The following is a 15,726-nucleotide window of genomic DNA, read 5'->3' as shown; positions in this document are numbered from 1 at the left end:
TTCAGCTGCACTCCTAATTACTAATTCTCAGGTTACTGCTGACCCTTCTGGCCAAATCCATTCATTAATGAATTTCTGTTTTCTATGCCCATTAACATCACTGCTCTCCATTTGCCATTGCCAGCATAGCTATACATCGCATGCAGGGCATTTCGCCCCCTAGCCATTGCTGGCCAAAGCTATAAATTGCTAAAAAGTAAAACATAAAAAAATACAATATTTATTCTTAGAATACTGCGAATTCTATTCTCTTAACCTCAAAAATGTTTTATGTCATGCACTATTATGCTTCATCTCTTAGCAGATTATGCCATCTTGTTTGATTAATCATGGTTGTTTCACTCCGGCTCGGTAAGTAAGCATTCTTTAGAGAAAATATTAGGCTGAATTGACTATATGCTGTGTGATGTATACTGAGAGGAAGAGGAGTCCTCTGAGTGAACTAAGTCTGGTTCGTCTCATGGGAGAGTTCAGATCAACAGAACATATTCTGCGTAATTCTGTGGAAGAAAGGACTTTCTGTCACTAGAGAAAGAGATATCGTGCTTCATGAGGAAGTTGTTTCCTGTAAACCACCTGCCTGTTCTTGGACTTGTTTTTCTCTCTGTAAGAAAACTCCTTCTTAGCCTTGGAGAGAAACTGCACTTCATCTCTGAAGTGTATTCGTCCTGTACAGCATGAAATAAAGAACTGATTCATGGCATCTGTCAACTGTCGACTTCTGTTTATTACACTTTATTTCCGAACTGTTAAATATGGATGCAGTGAATTCAGTCCTGCAGATGAGAATCTCAACTTAGTTTTGTTGTTAGCCAAGGTTGTCATTACTAAATAGAAATGAGACTACTGTATTACAAACTGTATTCTCTGTATATTTTTCATTATTATTCCTGCTTCATTGTGTTCTGTTTCATAAGTGTGTGTTTCCTCTGGTTTCTCATATTATGAAGCTCTATGTTTTGTATTGATGTCATGACATTTTTTATCTGTATTATACTCCCTTCTCTCTTTTTATGAGGATATTATTCAGCCATAGTCATATTATTCTAGTTTGGTATAGTACTTGCCTGTGTTTCCTTTGTGAGTCACCTCAGAGTGTAATGGTCTGTGAATTAAAATGCACATTTTCTGCATCGTTTGGATATTTGTGTTCATAAATATCCTACAATTTATAACCGAGCTGAAGATATTTCAATGATTTGAAATGCATAAGTTATCTGTCCGATCCAATCGATTCAGCGTCCTCTAAAACTTCTAAATTGACTGAAACTTCATAAAAATCGGCCCACTGGGAGTTGAAACATGGCCACTTCTGGATTGAATGGACATTTTGAAAATGTCAGAAATGGATTCAAGATCCTCAATAACCCCTCAAACCTCTCCAATATTGTCCAAATCTGCCAAGCAGTTGCTGAACTATTATTCATATAGGTGATTATGCTAATCAATGCTAATTATGCTAATTGCCCAACATATGCAAGTTAGCATCCAGCTGTTTCTAAATGCTGGGTATGCATACTGTACATTTCAAACATAAAACTTTGGTATACTCAAACATTTCCAGGTTCACATTGCTGGCAAGTAGACTATTAGGACAGATGGATCTACGATGGCTACAAACAGAAATAAAACAACATGTTTGCTGATGATGAACATTTATTGCAGTAAATGTCAAAGCTTGTGTTTGCAGTGGTTACAGTGAAGTTGACTGGTCCAACTACAGCAGCTCTTCGTGTTCACTCTGAACTAAGCGATCCTCACTGCACACATGTAGGACCTCTGCTGACCACAGTAAATGTTGTTCCACAGCGTCCACTCTGGAAAACAGGAAAAACGTGGTTCAGTGTCAGTGGGGTTTTAAGGGTTAATGGTAATGTCCCCCTTCTGATGTTTCTCAGGTGTGTGGAGGAAAATCAGCAGTGGATGAAGTACTCAGACCTTTTACTTAAGTAAAAGTAGTAATACCACACTGTAAAAATACACGATAAACATGATGTACTCCCAGGTTCTCCCTAGCCACTGTACATTTCTGGAAACCACGGATACGTTGTTGTACGTTGAATTGTAAATGTTGAATTTCTACGTTTGAAACATTTAATCTCTACGTTTCAATGCTGTGATTGTTGAAATGTTGATATGATGAAGTATTAGATGTATATAAAACGTAGAGATTCAACGTATTTGTGGTTTGCAGAAACGTACAGTGGCTACATTTCATTCTGGCGACTGGGCTGGCTTTGTCCTTCCCTTGAACCTGTGTCTCTTTTCCTATTGAGGAAACCCAGGACTCTGATTATATTGATGTACTGTCCACTCCTCCCTTACGTAATCCATGCATTGCCTACATACTCAGTGAGAAACCGTCTGCTGCATCACAGACATATTATTATTATTTTGTTCAATAAAACTTGCATTATAAACACATGTCACTTTTAAACATCATCTCTTATCTTCAATTCCTTTATAATAAATGATAACCTCTCCCCCTCAGCCTTTTGTTTACTTACCCGTGTAGTTCATCTCAACGCATTCTTCTCTGAGCAAAAACTTGACTGGCTGGCCAGAGACCCATCTGCTGAATGTATTATCAGTTCCATCAGTCCAAACATATTTAAAAGGAGAACCACGAACGTTGTTCTACGAATAAAAATAAGAATAATCAAATATCAGAGGGTGACTACTTTGCTGTCATTCACAAGGCATGTTTTTCAGATGAAAAATGATTATTACAATAGCCCCAGTTCGTCCCTCGAAGAGTAGGACGAGATGTGAGGCAAAGATAGTGTTACTGAAGTGAGTAACCAACTACAAGTAAGACAAAGAATAATAATTGGCGCAAAGAACCCATTAATATTACCCTTTGTCATTACTATCAATAAATCTTTTGGCAATGTCTCATCAACATGTTTTTACACTGATCCTCTATTCATTCGTAAACAGATATTTGCCCTGTGTTGAGTGCATTAAGAGAAGACATATGTCATTTCTGGCTACTATCTTTGTTTGGATCAGGAAAGTTGCAACTTTCAAACAAAAAACTGGTTTAAAATGTATTTAATTGTGCAGCAGATGGAATATTTTTTCATCACATGGTTAAAAGAATCTTTGAGGGTCTTGGAAATACCTTCAGAACTGTGGTATGTGTTGTCAAACCACCTCTTGGGCTTTTCAAAGATCACTGTGTGTTTATTTTTCAGAGAAACACATGCTTACCTCTGTGGCTCAATTGTAAACCCATTAGAGGCACAGACTGGGCGCGTATTAATGATTGAACAGAAACATTCAATGCTTACCTTTATCCTTTTGAGTCCGATCCAGTAATGATCTTTTTCAGGGTTAGCTCTAAACATGGTGCACGCCGCTTGGCGCAGCTCCACATCATCGTGGATTGACACCAGATTACCCATAAAGTTGCCATGTCTGTACTTGTTACAGGTTTTCTGAAATCAACAGAAATAAGAAGAATTAGTCGTCACCGACACTTCACCATGGGTGTATCCCAATTCCCTTGTTTGATCTTTCCTCGCTCGACCCGGGGATTGATCTGGTCCACCATCATGAAGGCCGTTCAAATTCCCTTATCTCTGCTCTGAGGAGACCATCGTTAGAAACAATCTCTAAGTCCAACACAGAAGCTGTTTTTCTGTTCGACCACCAGTCCCAGCCCAGGTGGGTGCTAGACATTTTTTAATACCCCATTAGCTTCTGCATCACAGGAGCTATTCTTGCTGGGGTCCACGCAATTTACATGGTGACAATACAAACAAACATTTACATTCACTCTACTCATCACAATACACTAACCTAACACATTGTAATGCACATCTACTGTAAATAAAAAAATAACAATTGACACAATTTAAATAACATGAACACAAAAATCATGATCTGACAGATAAATCTCATCATTTAACATAGAAAGCCCATGAAACCCTTACACACCAAAGAATACTTATTAATGACTAATGTTTCTATTTAAGTAATGCTCTTGTGGCGTTTTTTTAAAACCATAAATATTATGTTGTTGTGTAATATGATTTGGGAGTGAATTCCATTTTTGCATTGCTCTATATATTACTGTACGTTGAACTGATGTTTTGGATTTTGGCAATGTAAAACAACCTCCAGCAGCATGCCTCGTTGAATAATTGTGTGTATCTGTACTAAAGGATAGATTTTCTTAAAAAATAGATGGAGTCTTTCTTGTTACGACATTCCTAATGAAAACCATCAATGAATACAGCAGCCTATTTTTCACATCAAACCAAGAGAGACCTTCATGCATTTTAGTAACATTTGTTCTCAACCCACAATATAGAGCTACTCGTGCCACTTTATTCTGCACCAGATGCAATTTTCATATATTACCTCATGATGTATTGGACCAAACTGCTGAGCAATAATCCAGGTGAGACTAAACCAAAGCTTGAATTTCTCGTTTGATAGTTTGTTGTGTCTGATATTTTGCACTAGACATTGGTGGTGGTTTGAGGTGACTTTCCCCGCTCCACTGTCAGCACTTTGAGTATTCAAGATAAAGCACTATATACATGGAATCCTCTTCCGTTACACATCTACATTTCAGTTCAACTTAATTTATATAGTGCCAATTCATAACAGAAGTTATCTCATTGCACTTTTCCTATAGAGCAGGTCTAGACCGAACTCTTTATAATATTATTTACAGAGACCCAACAAATCCCAACATGTGCAAGCACTTGGCGACAGTGACAAGGAAAAACTTCCTTTAAACATTTAAACTTTTCAATTTCCATGCGCTATATAAATAAAATTGAACTGAATTGAATTTCAATAACGATTTGACGTTTTTTTTCCTTTTTCTTTTTAACATTTAATTCTGATTATCTTGAGTATTATAATGATAATTTATTCACCATTTATTTTATTTTTCCCTTTTAATTTCAATTCTTCCCTCCATAGCCGTGCCTCTGTGTAAAGAAACTGACGTGGCCTCAGATTATTCTTGAGAAAGGACGTCTCATTCCACTAAAAATGTGTTCATCAAATCCTCTTTCCTCGTGCGTAGATGCAATAAAGGGAACTGAGATTCACCCCATGACTGTCTGAACAGGAGGAGGTCACATTTACTGTCTGGAAGTCTGATGTGTGTGTTTGTTTTCTTCACCTCTGCATCATAAAAGCTCAAGCGCTCATTGCTGACCACCTTCACACAGCGGTTGTCACCCATCTGGAACCAGTCTTCATTATTGATCTTGTGTCTACATGGTCTGGCCGGATAGTTTGTTTTACACGTCTGCTTAGGATCCCCTGTGACAAAGAAAGAGTGAAGGGAAATGAAGTGTTGTCCGTATTGTGTTCCTGTTGTCTGTGTTGAACACTATGTTGTGACTGTTTGGTTCTTACATGCTGCAGAAGCCGACATGGACATCAGGACCAGCAGAAGAAGGGTGGCAGTTCCCACAACAGGACGCATGGCTCAGGACTCTCTGACTCTCGCAGCACTCAACAACTGGAAAATCACCTAATGACACAGGACCAACTGATGCTTTTTTAAAGATGCATTTTACATATATAAATAAACATGAATATTTTTTTTAAAAGTTACAGCTCAACCAGGATAAAACTGAAGTGTTGGTTAAAGCTTCTAAGGCTCAGAGAGAGAAACTGGCCACTAAATTAAATTCTCCAGGACTTACCCCGAACCAACAGGCAAGAATGACACCTCTGACTCAGATTTCAACTTTAAAGGGTAACTACACCCTCAGATTCTGCTTGTTCTTACACAATGTGTGTATTGTTGGAAAAATCACCTGTATTAACACCATATGCCGACAAGAATCTCTGTAAATACAGAGCGCAACTAAATAATAATGGAGTGTGTAGTTCCTCTTTAAGGATCTCAAATATGCTTTTTATATATATATAAAAAAAGCTAAACTATTTTTCTCTCAGAGCAATACAGAGAGAATAGGACGATGTAGTCTCTCATTCGTCCAGGAGTGTTCCATTGTAGAAAAGGTTTCAATCGTAGTCAGGGAGGAGTCTTCTGTTTACTTATCAGACCGCGTCCTGACACGGGCAGAAAAAGATGTACTCTCCAAAGCGCTCAACCTTTCAGTTACGTCCAACCACATGCCTACAGTGGACTACATCACAGCCACAGAAACAGCCATTAGGAAGAACAAGGTGATAGAAGCAGAGGCTGCAGACCTGAGGCTACGTGTCAGGGCTAGTTCTCAGACCATTTTCACAATTGAGAATGACTTCCGGATGGGAGCCGAAACGTCACTTCACAGTGATGAGGGAGGTGCAGCCAGAAAACAATAGGCCTGATTACTGGGCCATCATGGAAACAAAAGAAGGTCAGTTTCAGGTGAAACTAGGCAGGGTAAACAGCAGACACTCAGGAAGACTCCTCCCTGAGGGCAGGGCCTAAGCAACACAGAGTAGCTTAAATTTCTGAGTTCTCAGACCATTTTCACAATTGAGAATGACTTCCGGATGGGAGCCGAAACGTCTTGATTCTGAAAACAGTGTCCAGATGACTACGACTGAAACCTTTTCTACGACAAAGAGAATAATACACACTTAGATATCTGCTAGCCTTGACTTTTGTTTTTCATCATTTAAGTTTGTATCTGTTTTAACATTTTGACATTATACAAACATGCTTTTGATTTACAGTCCTAAAGCATAATAAATCATACATGTTTAATTAAAACAAAGAAAAATATATATCCCAAACCCTCTCTGATGATCTTCAGATTTGACCATCACTGAGTACAACAAAGTTCATAAAGTGCTGATGAAAACATTTACAATGTAGTACTGGAAACATCTGAATAAGTACTAATTATATAATCCATCCTGCCTTCATTCTTTTCCAGGCTTTTGAGATAATGTTAACAAACAGTTTCTGCTCATCTGTACACCAGAATATTGCAAGGTTTGTCGAGACATTTCATGGAACATCGACTCTCTTAAATCAGCATAATTTGTTCAACACAAAAGAAAATGGAACTTACTTTCCACTTCAATCGGCATTGGTTTTCTGTCAGTTTTTGTACTGATTTTAATTATGGTACTTCATGGTCTTGCAGCAGCAGTTTGTGTGACATGTTTGAACCAGGACTCCCCCCTCAGGTCCTCTGGATTCTTTTAGTGTTAATGCCTGACGAGGATCTGAGAGCAGCTCAAAGTGTTGACATCTTTAAACTGAAATTTAAAACTCTTTTGGCTGGCTTTTGATTAGAATGCTTTATGGAAATTAGTTGGTATTTTAGATTTTTCTTTCTTGTTCTTTTTATTGTCCTTCATCAACTTTTTTATTATCTTTTTATTGGTCTATTTTATAGTTTTCATTTCTTCACTTTTATCATTACTATTTTTCGTGCATTAGTCTCCACCTGTTTTACGGTCTCATTGTTAACTTGTAAATCACTTTGAATTCCACTAACCCGCATGTCAGTTAGTTATTGTGTCGTGTGCATAAACGACATGAACAGAACTTCTGACATATACGTAAAGTTAAATGGCAAACAAGGAACTTTGTTTTCTGTTCCAAACTCAACAAAATGATTGCCACAAAAAAGCTTCCCCTCCTAAAACACAAGTCAAGGTTTTAATAATCATCCAACCAGAAGAACTTTTGACTAAAAATATGAAAGGTGCTACAAACAAAGCAATTGATTGGAAATGTCCGTTCCTGTTCTCCTGAAACAGACACAGTAACAGGACTCACCTCAGGTGTGTCGTCTCGTTCCTCGTCCGTCTGGATGTCAGTCTGATCTTTGATGCAGTTAAATATGAAAGCTGATGCCCTGAATACATGCAATTTTAATGAGCAAACACAGAATGGTGAGAGAAAAATGTAGTGCCAAAACCAACAGAAAATGTTGTGCATGACAAGAATCATGTTATTTTTCTCTTGTACACTGTAAACGGGGATTTTGGAGGCCACAGTAAAAGCCTGAGCTCTTATCCAGCAGCTCTCCAGTTGAGCTGAACCACTACGGTCACATTAACTGTTCATTCAGCCCCAAAAAAGGACATGATGGCACAGTTCTGATGTGGGTAATAAATGAATATTGATCAACGCAATGACAAACTGAGAGAGCAGCACTACAGTTTGCAGTGTGGTAGTGTAATATTACCTACTAAACATGGTGATGAAACACGATAGAAAAATGATTGAACGTAGGACAACTTTGAACTGACAGGTGGGCGGTAGAGGTGGGCATAGAGGTGAATGGACCAAATGACGGCATAAATATTTGCAGGAGGGAAGTGTGATGTGGCCGTACCTTAACATGCCGCCCTACATTCATTAGGAAGTGGCTGTAGCAGGGTGGATACAATACAAATTACTGACACTCTGGACCAGTGAGTTCTAATCCAATTCATGTACTTCTAGTACAATTTAATTCAAAATATATCACTTTCTCCCAGTCACAGCTCTCGGTTGGACTGAAAGGGGAGACCGCACATGAGCTGTAGGTTTGTTTCAATCAACTCAAAAGGAAAAAGACAGAAAAGGTAAAAGTCATAAGAGAAACAGAGTGCCGGTTGAACAGCATTTAACAACATTATTATTCATTTCTTCTTCTAAGAATGATTCAGAGCAGTTCAGAAAGCACTTCAGGGTGAGGAGGATACCTGTACCAACAAAAAACTAATTTCTTAATGACAGTCAGCAGAAAGTCTATTCTAATAAGTTGTGGGAAACGAGGTGAAAGTAATGCTGGTTTGGCTCTCTGTACCTCTCAGCAAACAGTTTTACTGCCAACGAGCGATGTGAAAAGTGTTTGAGTGTCAGCACACCATCCATGTGATGTGAAGCTGACACCCTTACACCCACTGCCCATACAGTACAGACATTTACAGGCATGTTGACTTGTGCTGTTTGAGGGGCAGGGGTGAAGAAAAGTTTTTTAAAAAGGACACCAGCTGTCTGCAAAAACACATGGAAAGCAAAAAAATACAACTGGGGCATTTTCAGCTATAGAGGCATCATGAGGGCACATTGTCCTGCACGTAGGCGCATGTGGAGGCCACGAGTTCCAAGTTATTGCTGTATTGCATTTTCTCCACTGGAAGGGCACCTGTTAGTGCACCAGATAATGATTTCTCCACTGGAAGGGCACCCTAGAGTGCGCTTTATCACATTTTGTCCACTGGAAGGGCACCCTGTCAGACCAAGTCTTCCCCAGAAAGTCCGCCAATTATCTACAAAGCCCACATCATTTGCTAATGGTTGAACTTTTTCCAACTTGCGTGCCCACCAACACTGTGTGACCATGGCAACTGCAGTGAGGAGAGTGATACAGGAGCTGATTTATCTGAGTTCCCCGAATGTTACTCCTCTTCACCAGCAGAGAACAGAAACATCAACTAACAATAACGGTCTCAGAGCAACATCAGCTTCAAGTTTGATTATCTGGTCTGGGCCACTAAAAACATACTGTAATGAGCCAAAAGTACTCAGAGGTAACACAACGTAAACTGTCCAATAAAAACATCAACTTCACCTTATGAAGTTCTGCATGTTACTAACTTGACATCTTCTCTCTCCCGTAGTTTTGTGCTTTCTTGTCTCTCTCCTCTCTCCTTCTGTCACTTTCAGCAGGTATTTCTGCCTCCAGAGCTGCAGAGTCTGGATCTGTGGCTCCTACTACCCCCGTGTTCCTGCTCGACAATCGCTACTACAGTTATTATTAGTCATATTACTATCATTATCATTATTATTCCTAACATCATTATTATTACTATTATTATTTTATTAAAAGGTCCAGTGTGTAACATTTAGGAGGAGCCATTGGCAGAAATGGAATATATTTGTTTTATGTATGTTTTCATTTGTGTATAATCACCAGAAAATAAACTAGATACACATTATAGTGCTAAAAAGAGGATTGGGTTCATTGTCCCAGAGGGAGATTTGTTTTCACAGCCAGTTCTAAACCAATACAAAACACAACAACATACAGATAAACACAAAGCATAAAGTCCCCATGAACACACACATACAGTGGTGTGAAAAAGTGTTTGCCCCCTTCCTTATTTCTTATTTTTTTGCATGTTTGTCACACTTAAATGTTTCAGATCATCAAACTAATTTAAATATTAGTCAAAGATAACACAAGTAAACATAAAATGCAGTTTTTAAATGAAGGTTGTTATTATTAAGGGAAAACAAAATCCAAACCTACATGGCCCTGTGTGAAAAAGTGATTGCCCCCTAAACCTAATAACTGGTTGGGCCACCCTTAGCAGCAACAACTGCAATCAAGCGTTTGCGATAACTTGCCATGAGTCTTTTACAGCGCTGTGGAGGAATTTTGGCCCACTCATCTTTGCAGAATTGTTGTAATTCAGCCACATTGGAGGGTTTTCGAGCATGAACTGCCTTTTTAAGGTCATGCCACAGCATCTCAATAAGATTCAGGTCAGGACTTTGACTAGGCCACTCCAAAGTCTTCATTTTGTTCTTCTTCAGCCATTCAGAGACCCCACAACAACATCCAAAGAACTGCAGGCCTCACTTGCCTCAGTTAAGGTCAGTGTTCATGACTCCACCATAAGAAAGAGACTGGGTACCACTGTATATCCCAGCTCACAGCATAGTCAGTGAGGCAGCTTTTTCAATGCTGCAGTGGCAGAGGGGACAACACCCCTGCTGTAGCAAAATCTTCTCCATTTTAAGGTCCTGTATCTCCATCGTCCAGATGGCAGTAAGGTGAAGTGATGATGCTCTTGTGAGTGCTGGGCATGTGATGGCTCTGTCATTCATATCTGAGAGTTTGGGTGTGGGAAGGCAGATGATTTTAGAGGCAATACGTGTGATGTTAATAAGTTGTTGTTTTTTTTGTTGGAGCTGGTTAACATGGTGTAGAAGCGGGGGAACAGTAACGGCAGGATGGGTTGAATTATGCTTTTGTAAAGCAGCGACAGGAGGTGGGAGGCAACAGACAGTGCTCTAATTTTACAGATAACAGAGTCTTTGCTGGGATCGTTTATGGATCGGAGTGATGTGCTGATCAAAACTACTTACAGCACATCGCTTCTGCTGTGGCTTAGTGGCAGAGCTGGTCGTCCACTAATCGGAAGGTCAGAGGTTCGATCCCGGGTTCTCCGAGCCCACATGTCGAAGTGTCCTTGGACAAGATACTGAACCCCAAATTGCTTCCGAGGGGTGTCCCTTCGGTGTGTGAATGATTCGTTTCTTTGTATTGATGAATGTGATGTGTAGACTACAAAGGCACTATACAAGTATAGGCCTTTTACTTCTCATTACGGTTTTATTTTCATTTATCAGGGTATTTATTTCATCCAACCACCCACTGACCCACATTAACAGAATACTCCACAGATTTATCATTGCACTGACGCCGACTCAAGTGACATCACTTGAGGACATTTATCAGACTTCACACAGCTCCCTCTGGAGATAGTAAAGGCTATATAATATATTTTTCATGCAGTAGCACTCCCCAACAACTGGAAAAACTAAATCAGCACAGTTTCCCTTAAACTATCCACTCAGTCAGCTGCATTATGGTTGAATGGAGGCATTCGCTGCTTACTGTTGTTAATTTGAGTCCGATCCAGTAAGGTCTTCTGCTTTGGACTCCAGTTCACACCACTTGATCCAGCTCCACTATGTTGTGGATTCACACCAGCTAACTCCTTGCGACAGGTTCCCGACAGAAATAATAAGAATTAACCTTCACTGACACTTTACCATGACTGTCTGAACAGGATGAGGTCACATTTGCTATCTGTAGTCTGATGTGTGTGTTTGTGTTTATCACCTCTGTATCATGAAAGCTCAAATGTGGTGTGGGGGAAAAACGCCTTCACACAGCGGTTGTCACCCATCTGGAACCAGTCCTCATCACCGATCTTCTTTCTGCATGGTATGGCCGGATATTTCGTCTTACACATTTCAACAAGATTTTCTGTAACACAGAAAAAGAGAAATATTGTCAGCATGGCTCAGGCTCCCAGACTCTCACAGCACAACTGGAATATCCCCGGGAAATGACACAGTTCAGCTCTGTTACAGCCAACACGATTTCTAATTTAAGTCATTTTATTAGTTTGCAGCTGTTGAAAGAACTGATAACTTTGATTATATTTTTAATGTGCTGTGTAAGATTTAAACCAAAACATGGAGGTTCTGAAACTGCCAAAAGCACAGCTGATCCATTTGCGTGTGTGTGTATTATGTTGTGTGCATTATTATTATTATTATTAATTATTGACACACTTATGATATGAGCCGTCACCTTCAGAAACTCCAGGCTTCTTTATCTGTTTTGTAAGCCAAAGATTTCAGAACAAAGTCATTTTCTGTTCTCCTGATACCTTCACAGAGAAAAAGAGGACTCACCAGAGGTGTGCTGGTCTCGTTCCTCCTCCCCAAGTCTGATGCCCTGGATACATGTCGATTTGAATCTTCAAACATTAGTCTTAGAGTGACCTTCCACTTCATCCCTGAAGGGGGTCTGACTGACCCATTGTAAAAGTCAGCAGCTGTCCGGTGGATTTGAACCACCAGGTTTGTTTTGCCAGGAAAAGGGAACAAACTAAGTCTATTATAGTTATAACAAACATTATAATATGAAGCAGCTGTGCACAGGTGGGTAAAAACAAAGTACTTTTTCCAACAATTCTAGGTTTTGGTAGATTGCAACTTTCCAAATGCAGTCTACATGTTGATGTGTATAGGACAAACTAAAAGAGCTCTCAAAGGCCATATTTCTGAGCATAAAACAACAGAACATGAAATCTGGACTACGCAACAGACCTTTTTCACAGCAGACATCTTGGCTTGTCAAAACCAGAGGGGTGTTTGATAATATTAAAAGCGACTGTATTTCATTTAGGTGAGCTGGTTCCAGGGTCCTGGCTCACTGGGGCACACTGGGAAATTAGTTTCACCTTTTCCTGCTATGACAAGTCAAAATGCTGTGAAAAGGGTCTATGGTCAGACATTACATAGAGGCCAAACATGGCCGAACATTGTCTGTGTTTCATTGGCCTTGAAAAAGTGAGTATACAACACACACACACACACAGATTCACTGTACAGTTATTGTCAGTACTAATCTATGCAATTTCATTGAAGCACCTTGACATACCAATACAAGATAACATACAGTATGCAGCACTAGGCTTGCACCAACCATGTGCAAAATATATATATTATGAGGCACTAATTTAGTATTTACTTAAGATTATCATCCTTTTTTGTTTTATTTCCATCTTTAGTTAAGCTCTATAGTTACTCACGTTTCTTTCTGTATTTCTTATTACCTCTTCGAGTGTCCTTATGTTGTTTTGTGATTTATGTTTACAATTGACCTGTGGATCTATCTCTCTTTCCTCTTTATTACAAGCTTTTATACAAACCCTTGGCTTGATAACGTTCAGCCACATGTCATGTACTCACATTTAACTGCAATATAATTCTGTATTATACACATTGGCTGATCTGGCTGGGGTGTTTAATGATTATATTACTGTAAGTATATAAAAACTATAGTCAAATATATACAGATGGCACTAAGAACCCTGAAACAGGGGTAACAGGAATGGGTGTGGTGGTTCCAGCAAGAGGAACTGAAATCAATAGAAGAACATCTAATAATTTAGCAGTTTGTACAGTGGAGATGGTTGCAATTTGGTCGCATTACGTTGGGTGGAAGAAGCAAAAATCGACAGAATCATAATATGTACAGACTCAGCTTCAGCTCTAGTTAGTCTAGTATCGTTCCATTCAAGTCGACAGGATGTACTATATGAAATTCTCTACTCAGTTACAAGAATAACACACCAGGGAGGGCTAGTTAAATTTTTATGGGTTCCAGCACACATAGGAGTGAAGGGGAATGAAAAAGTGGACAAGGTCACAAAGAAGGCATTAAAAAAGGAAAATGTAGAAATGCAAATAAGAATCAGTAAAGCAGAAGTAAAATGTATAATCTGGGAAGAAAGGGAGACATTTATACCATATCCAAAAGAGTATTAAAGTAAATAAGGAAGGAGGGGGAAACAGAAAAGAGGAAACGGTACTAACGAGACTGAGGCTGGGACACTGTGCTCTAAATAAAACATTAAAAATGGAGGGGAGACATCAGACGGGTATGTGTGAGGAGTGTCAGGAAGAGGAATCGGTGTAGGAAACATCAGAGGGAGAGAGTGATGATGGATAATAGACTAAAGGAACTAGGGGTGCAGAAACTACTACTAAGTATGAATGATAGAGCACAGGTGAGAGAATTGTTGGGTTTTTAAGGGACACTGGGCTTTATTATAGGATATAATGGTAGCTACCCTACTTCCCCCCTCAATCCCTGGGAAATTGTAGATTATATTTAACTGACTGATCCACACTCCAGAACAGAAGGTGGCGGTAATGCACCATTAAGCTGGATGGCAACCGCCTTTAAAGAAGAAGAAGAAGAAGAAGAAGAAGAAGAAGAAGAAGAAGAAGAAGAAGAAGAAAATGAAGAAGAAGATGAAGATGATGATGATACACATTGACCCCTGTGAATGAATAATGTGGGCTAAATGTGACCAAGATTGATTCCAGCCATACGTAGTGAACTTTCTGGAGTCAGAAGAGGAATCAGAGCGCGAAATTAGAAACGAGGACCCGAGAGGATTTGAAAGTAAAAAGAAAAGGAAGAAGAGTAACTCAAGTGAACCCAGTCAGAAAGAGGAGAAGTATCTTGTCAGGATGGTCGCTGTGACACAAACAAACGGCATTTCAAGAATCCACATGGTTGGAAAGTTTGTAGGAGGAAAGCTCGGAGATGTCAGATCGGTCAGGATAACAGGAAGTGGGATGGTCATCGCTGACTGTGTGTCAAAGCGTCAGAGAGACAGAGCCCTGAAGATTCATGCATTTAGAGATCACAGCGGTGTGAACTGCTTCCCACTTGGAGCAGAAATAAAGAAGAAGAGAGCAGTAAGCGGCGTCATTTCGGGAGGTTGAAGGTGTGTGTGAGGCAAGAAGGATGACAAGATTCAGAAATGGGGAAAAGGAGGACAGTAACTTGATGTGTTTGACATTTGAGGAGGAATTACCGGAAAGAGTGGACCTAGATTATGTGTGTTACAGGGTGAGAGAGCTCCTCTCAGGTGTTTCTACTGTCAGGAATATGGACATGTTGCTGCAGGATGAAGAGGAGGCAGAAGATGTGGGAGATGTGGGAAGGAAAACTGTAACGTGGAGGAGTGTAAAGTGGAGAAAGAGCAAGCAAAGTGCCTGCACTGCGAGGGAAACCACCATACGGGATCAGCACAGAGCCCAGAAAGAATTAAGGAAATAAAAATGAATAAGATCAGAGCGGAAAAGGGATTGTCATATGCGGAAGCTGCTAAGAGAATGGAGAGAAACGGTGAAATGGTGGCAGTGCAAAAGGAAATGGAAATGATCAGTATGGACAAGAAACAATTTCTGGCATTTATTGCCATGGTTATAAACTGTGCGGCTGAAATAAAGGGGAAATCAGAAAGGATTAAGATGGTGCTGGACGCTGCAAGAAGATTCTTGAATGTTGTGGACATATCTGGAGAGGATCTGGATGTTACACTGAGGGAAGGAGTTGCAACAACTCAGACAACTGGGTCCGGGTTACAGAATTGACTATTGCATGGGATCACGTTGGGTGGACACTGTAAATAGTTTAAACTGCGAAGCTGTTAAAATTCAGTAGGTGGCGGTAATGCACATTT

General features: G+C 39.7%; 1 protein-coding gene across 1 annotated transcript; it reads right to left on the bottom strand.

Annotated features, from left to right (window-relative positions):
- Positions 1 to 1,638: 1,638 nt before the first annotated feature.
- LOC122877522 (snaclec bothroinsularin subunit alpha-like) lies at positions 1,639 to 7,764 on the bottom strand. The gene is made up of 6 exons (XM_044199184.1): positions 7,724 to 7,764; positions 5,386 to 5,503; positions 5,147 to 5,289; positions 3,294 to 3,440; positions 2,508 to 2,637; positions 1,639 to 1,817 (listed from the first exon to the last, which is right to left on the bottom strand). The coding sequence occupies exons 2-6, from the start codon at positions 5,453 to 5,455 to the stop codon at positions 1,747 to 1,749; spliced, it is 561 nt and encodes a 186-aa protein (XP_044055119.1). The 5' UTR covers positions 5,456 to 5,503; positions 7,724 to 7,764; the 3' UTR covers positions 1,639 to 1,746.
- Positions 7,765 to 15,726: the final 7,962 nt, after the last annotated feature.

The sequence above is a fragment of the Siniperca chuatsi genome, linkage group LG1, assembly GCF_020085105.1.
Source record: "Siniperca chuatsi isolate FFG_IHB_CAS linkage group LG1, ASM2008510v1, whole genome shotgun sequence".
Classification (NCBI taxonomy): domain Eukaryota; kingdom Metazoa; phylum Chordata; class Actinopteri; order Centrarchiformes; family Sinipercidae; genus Siniperca; species Siniperca chuatsi.
The sequence above is the reverse complement of the archived record's forward strand: the minus strand, read 5'-3'. Positions and strand labels throughout refer to the sequence as shown.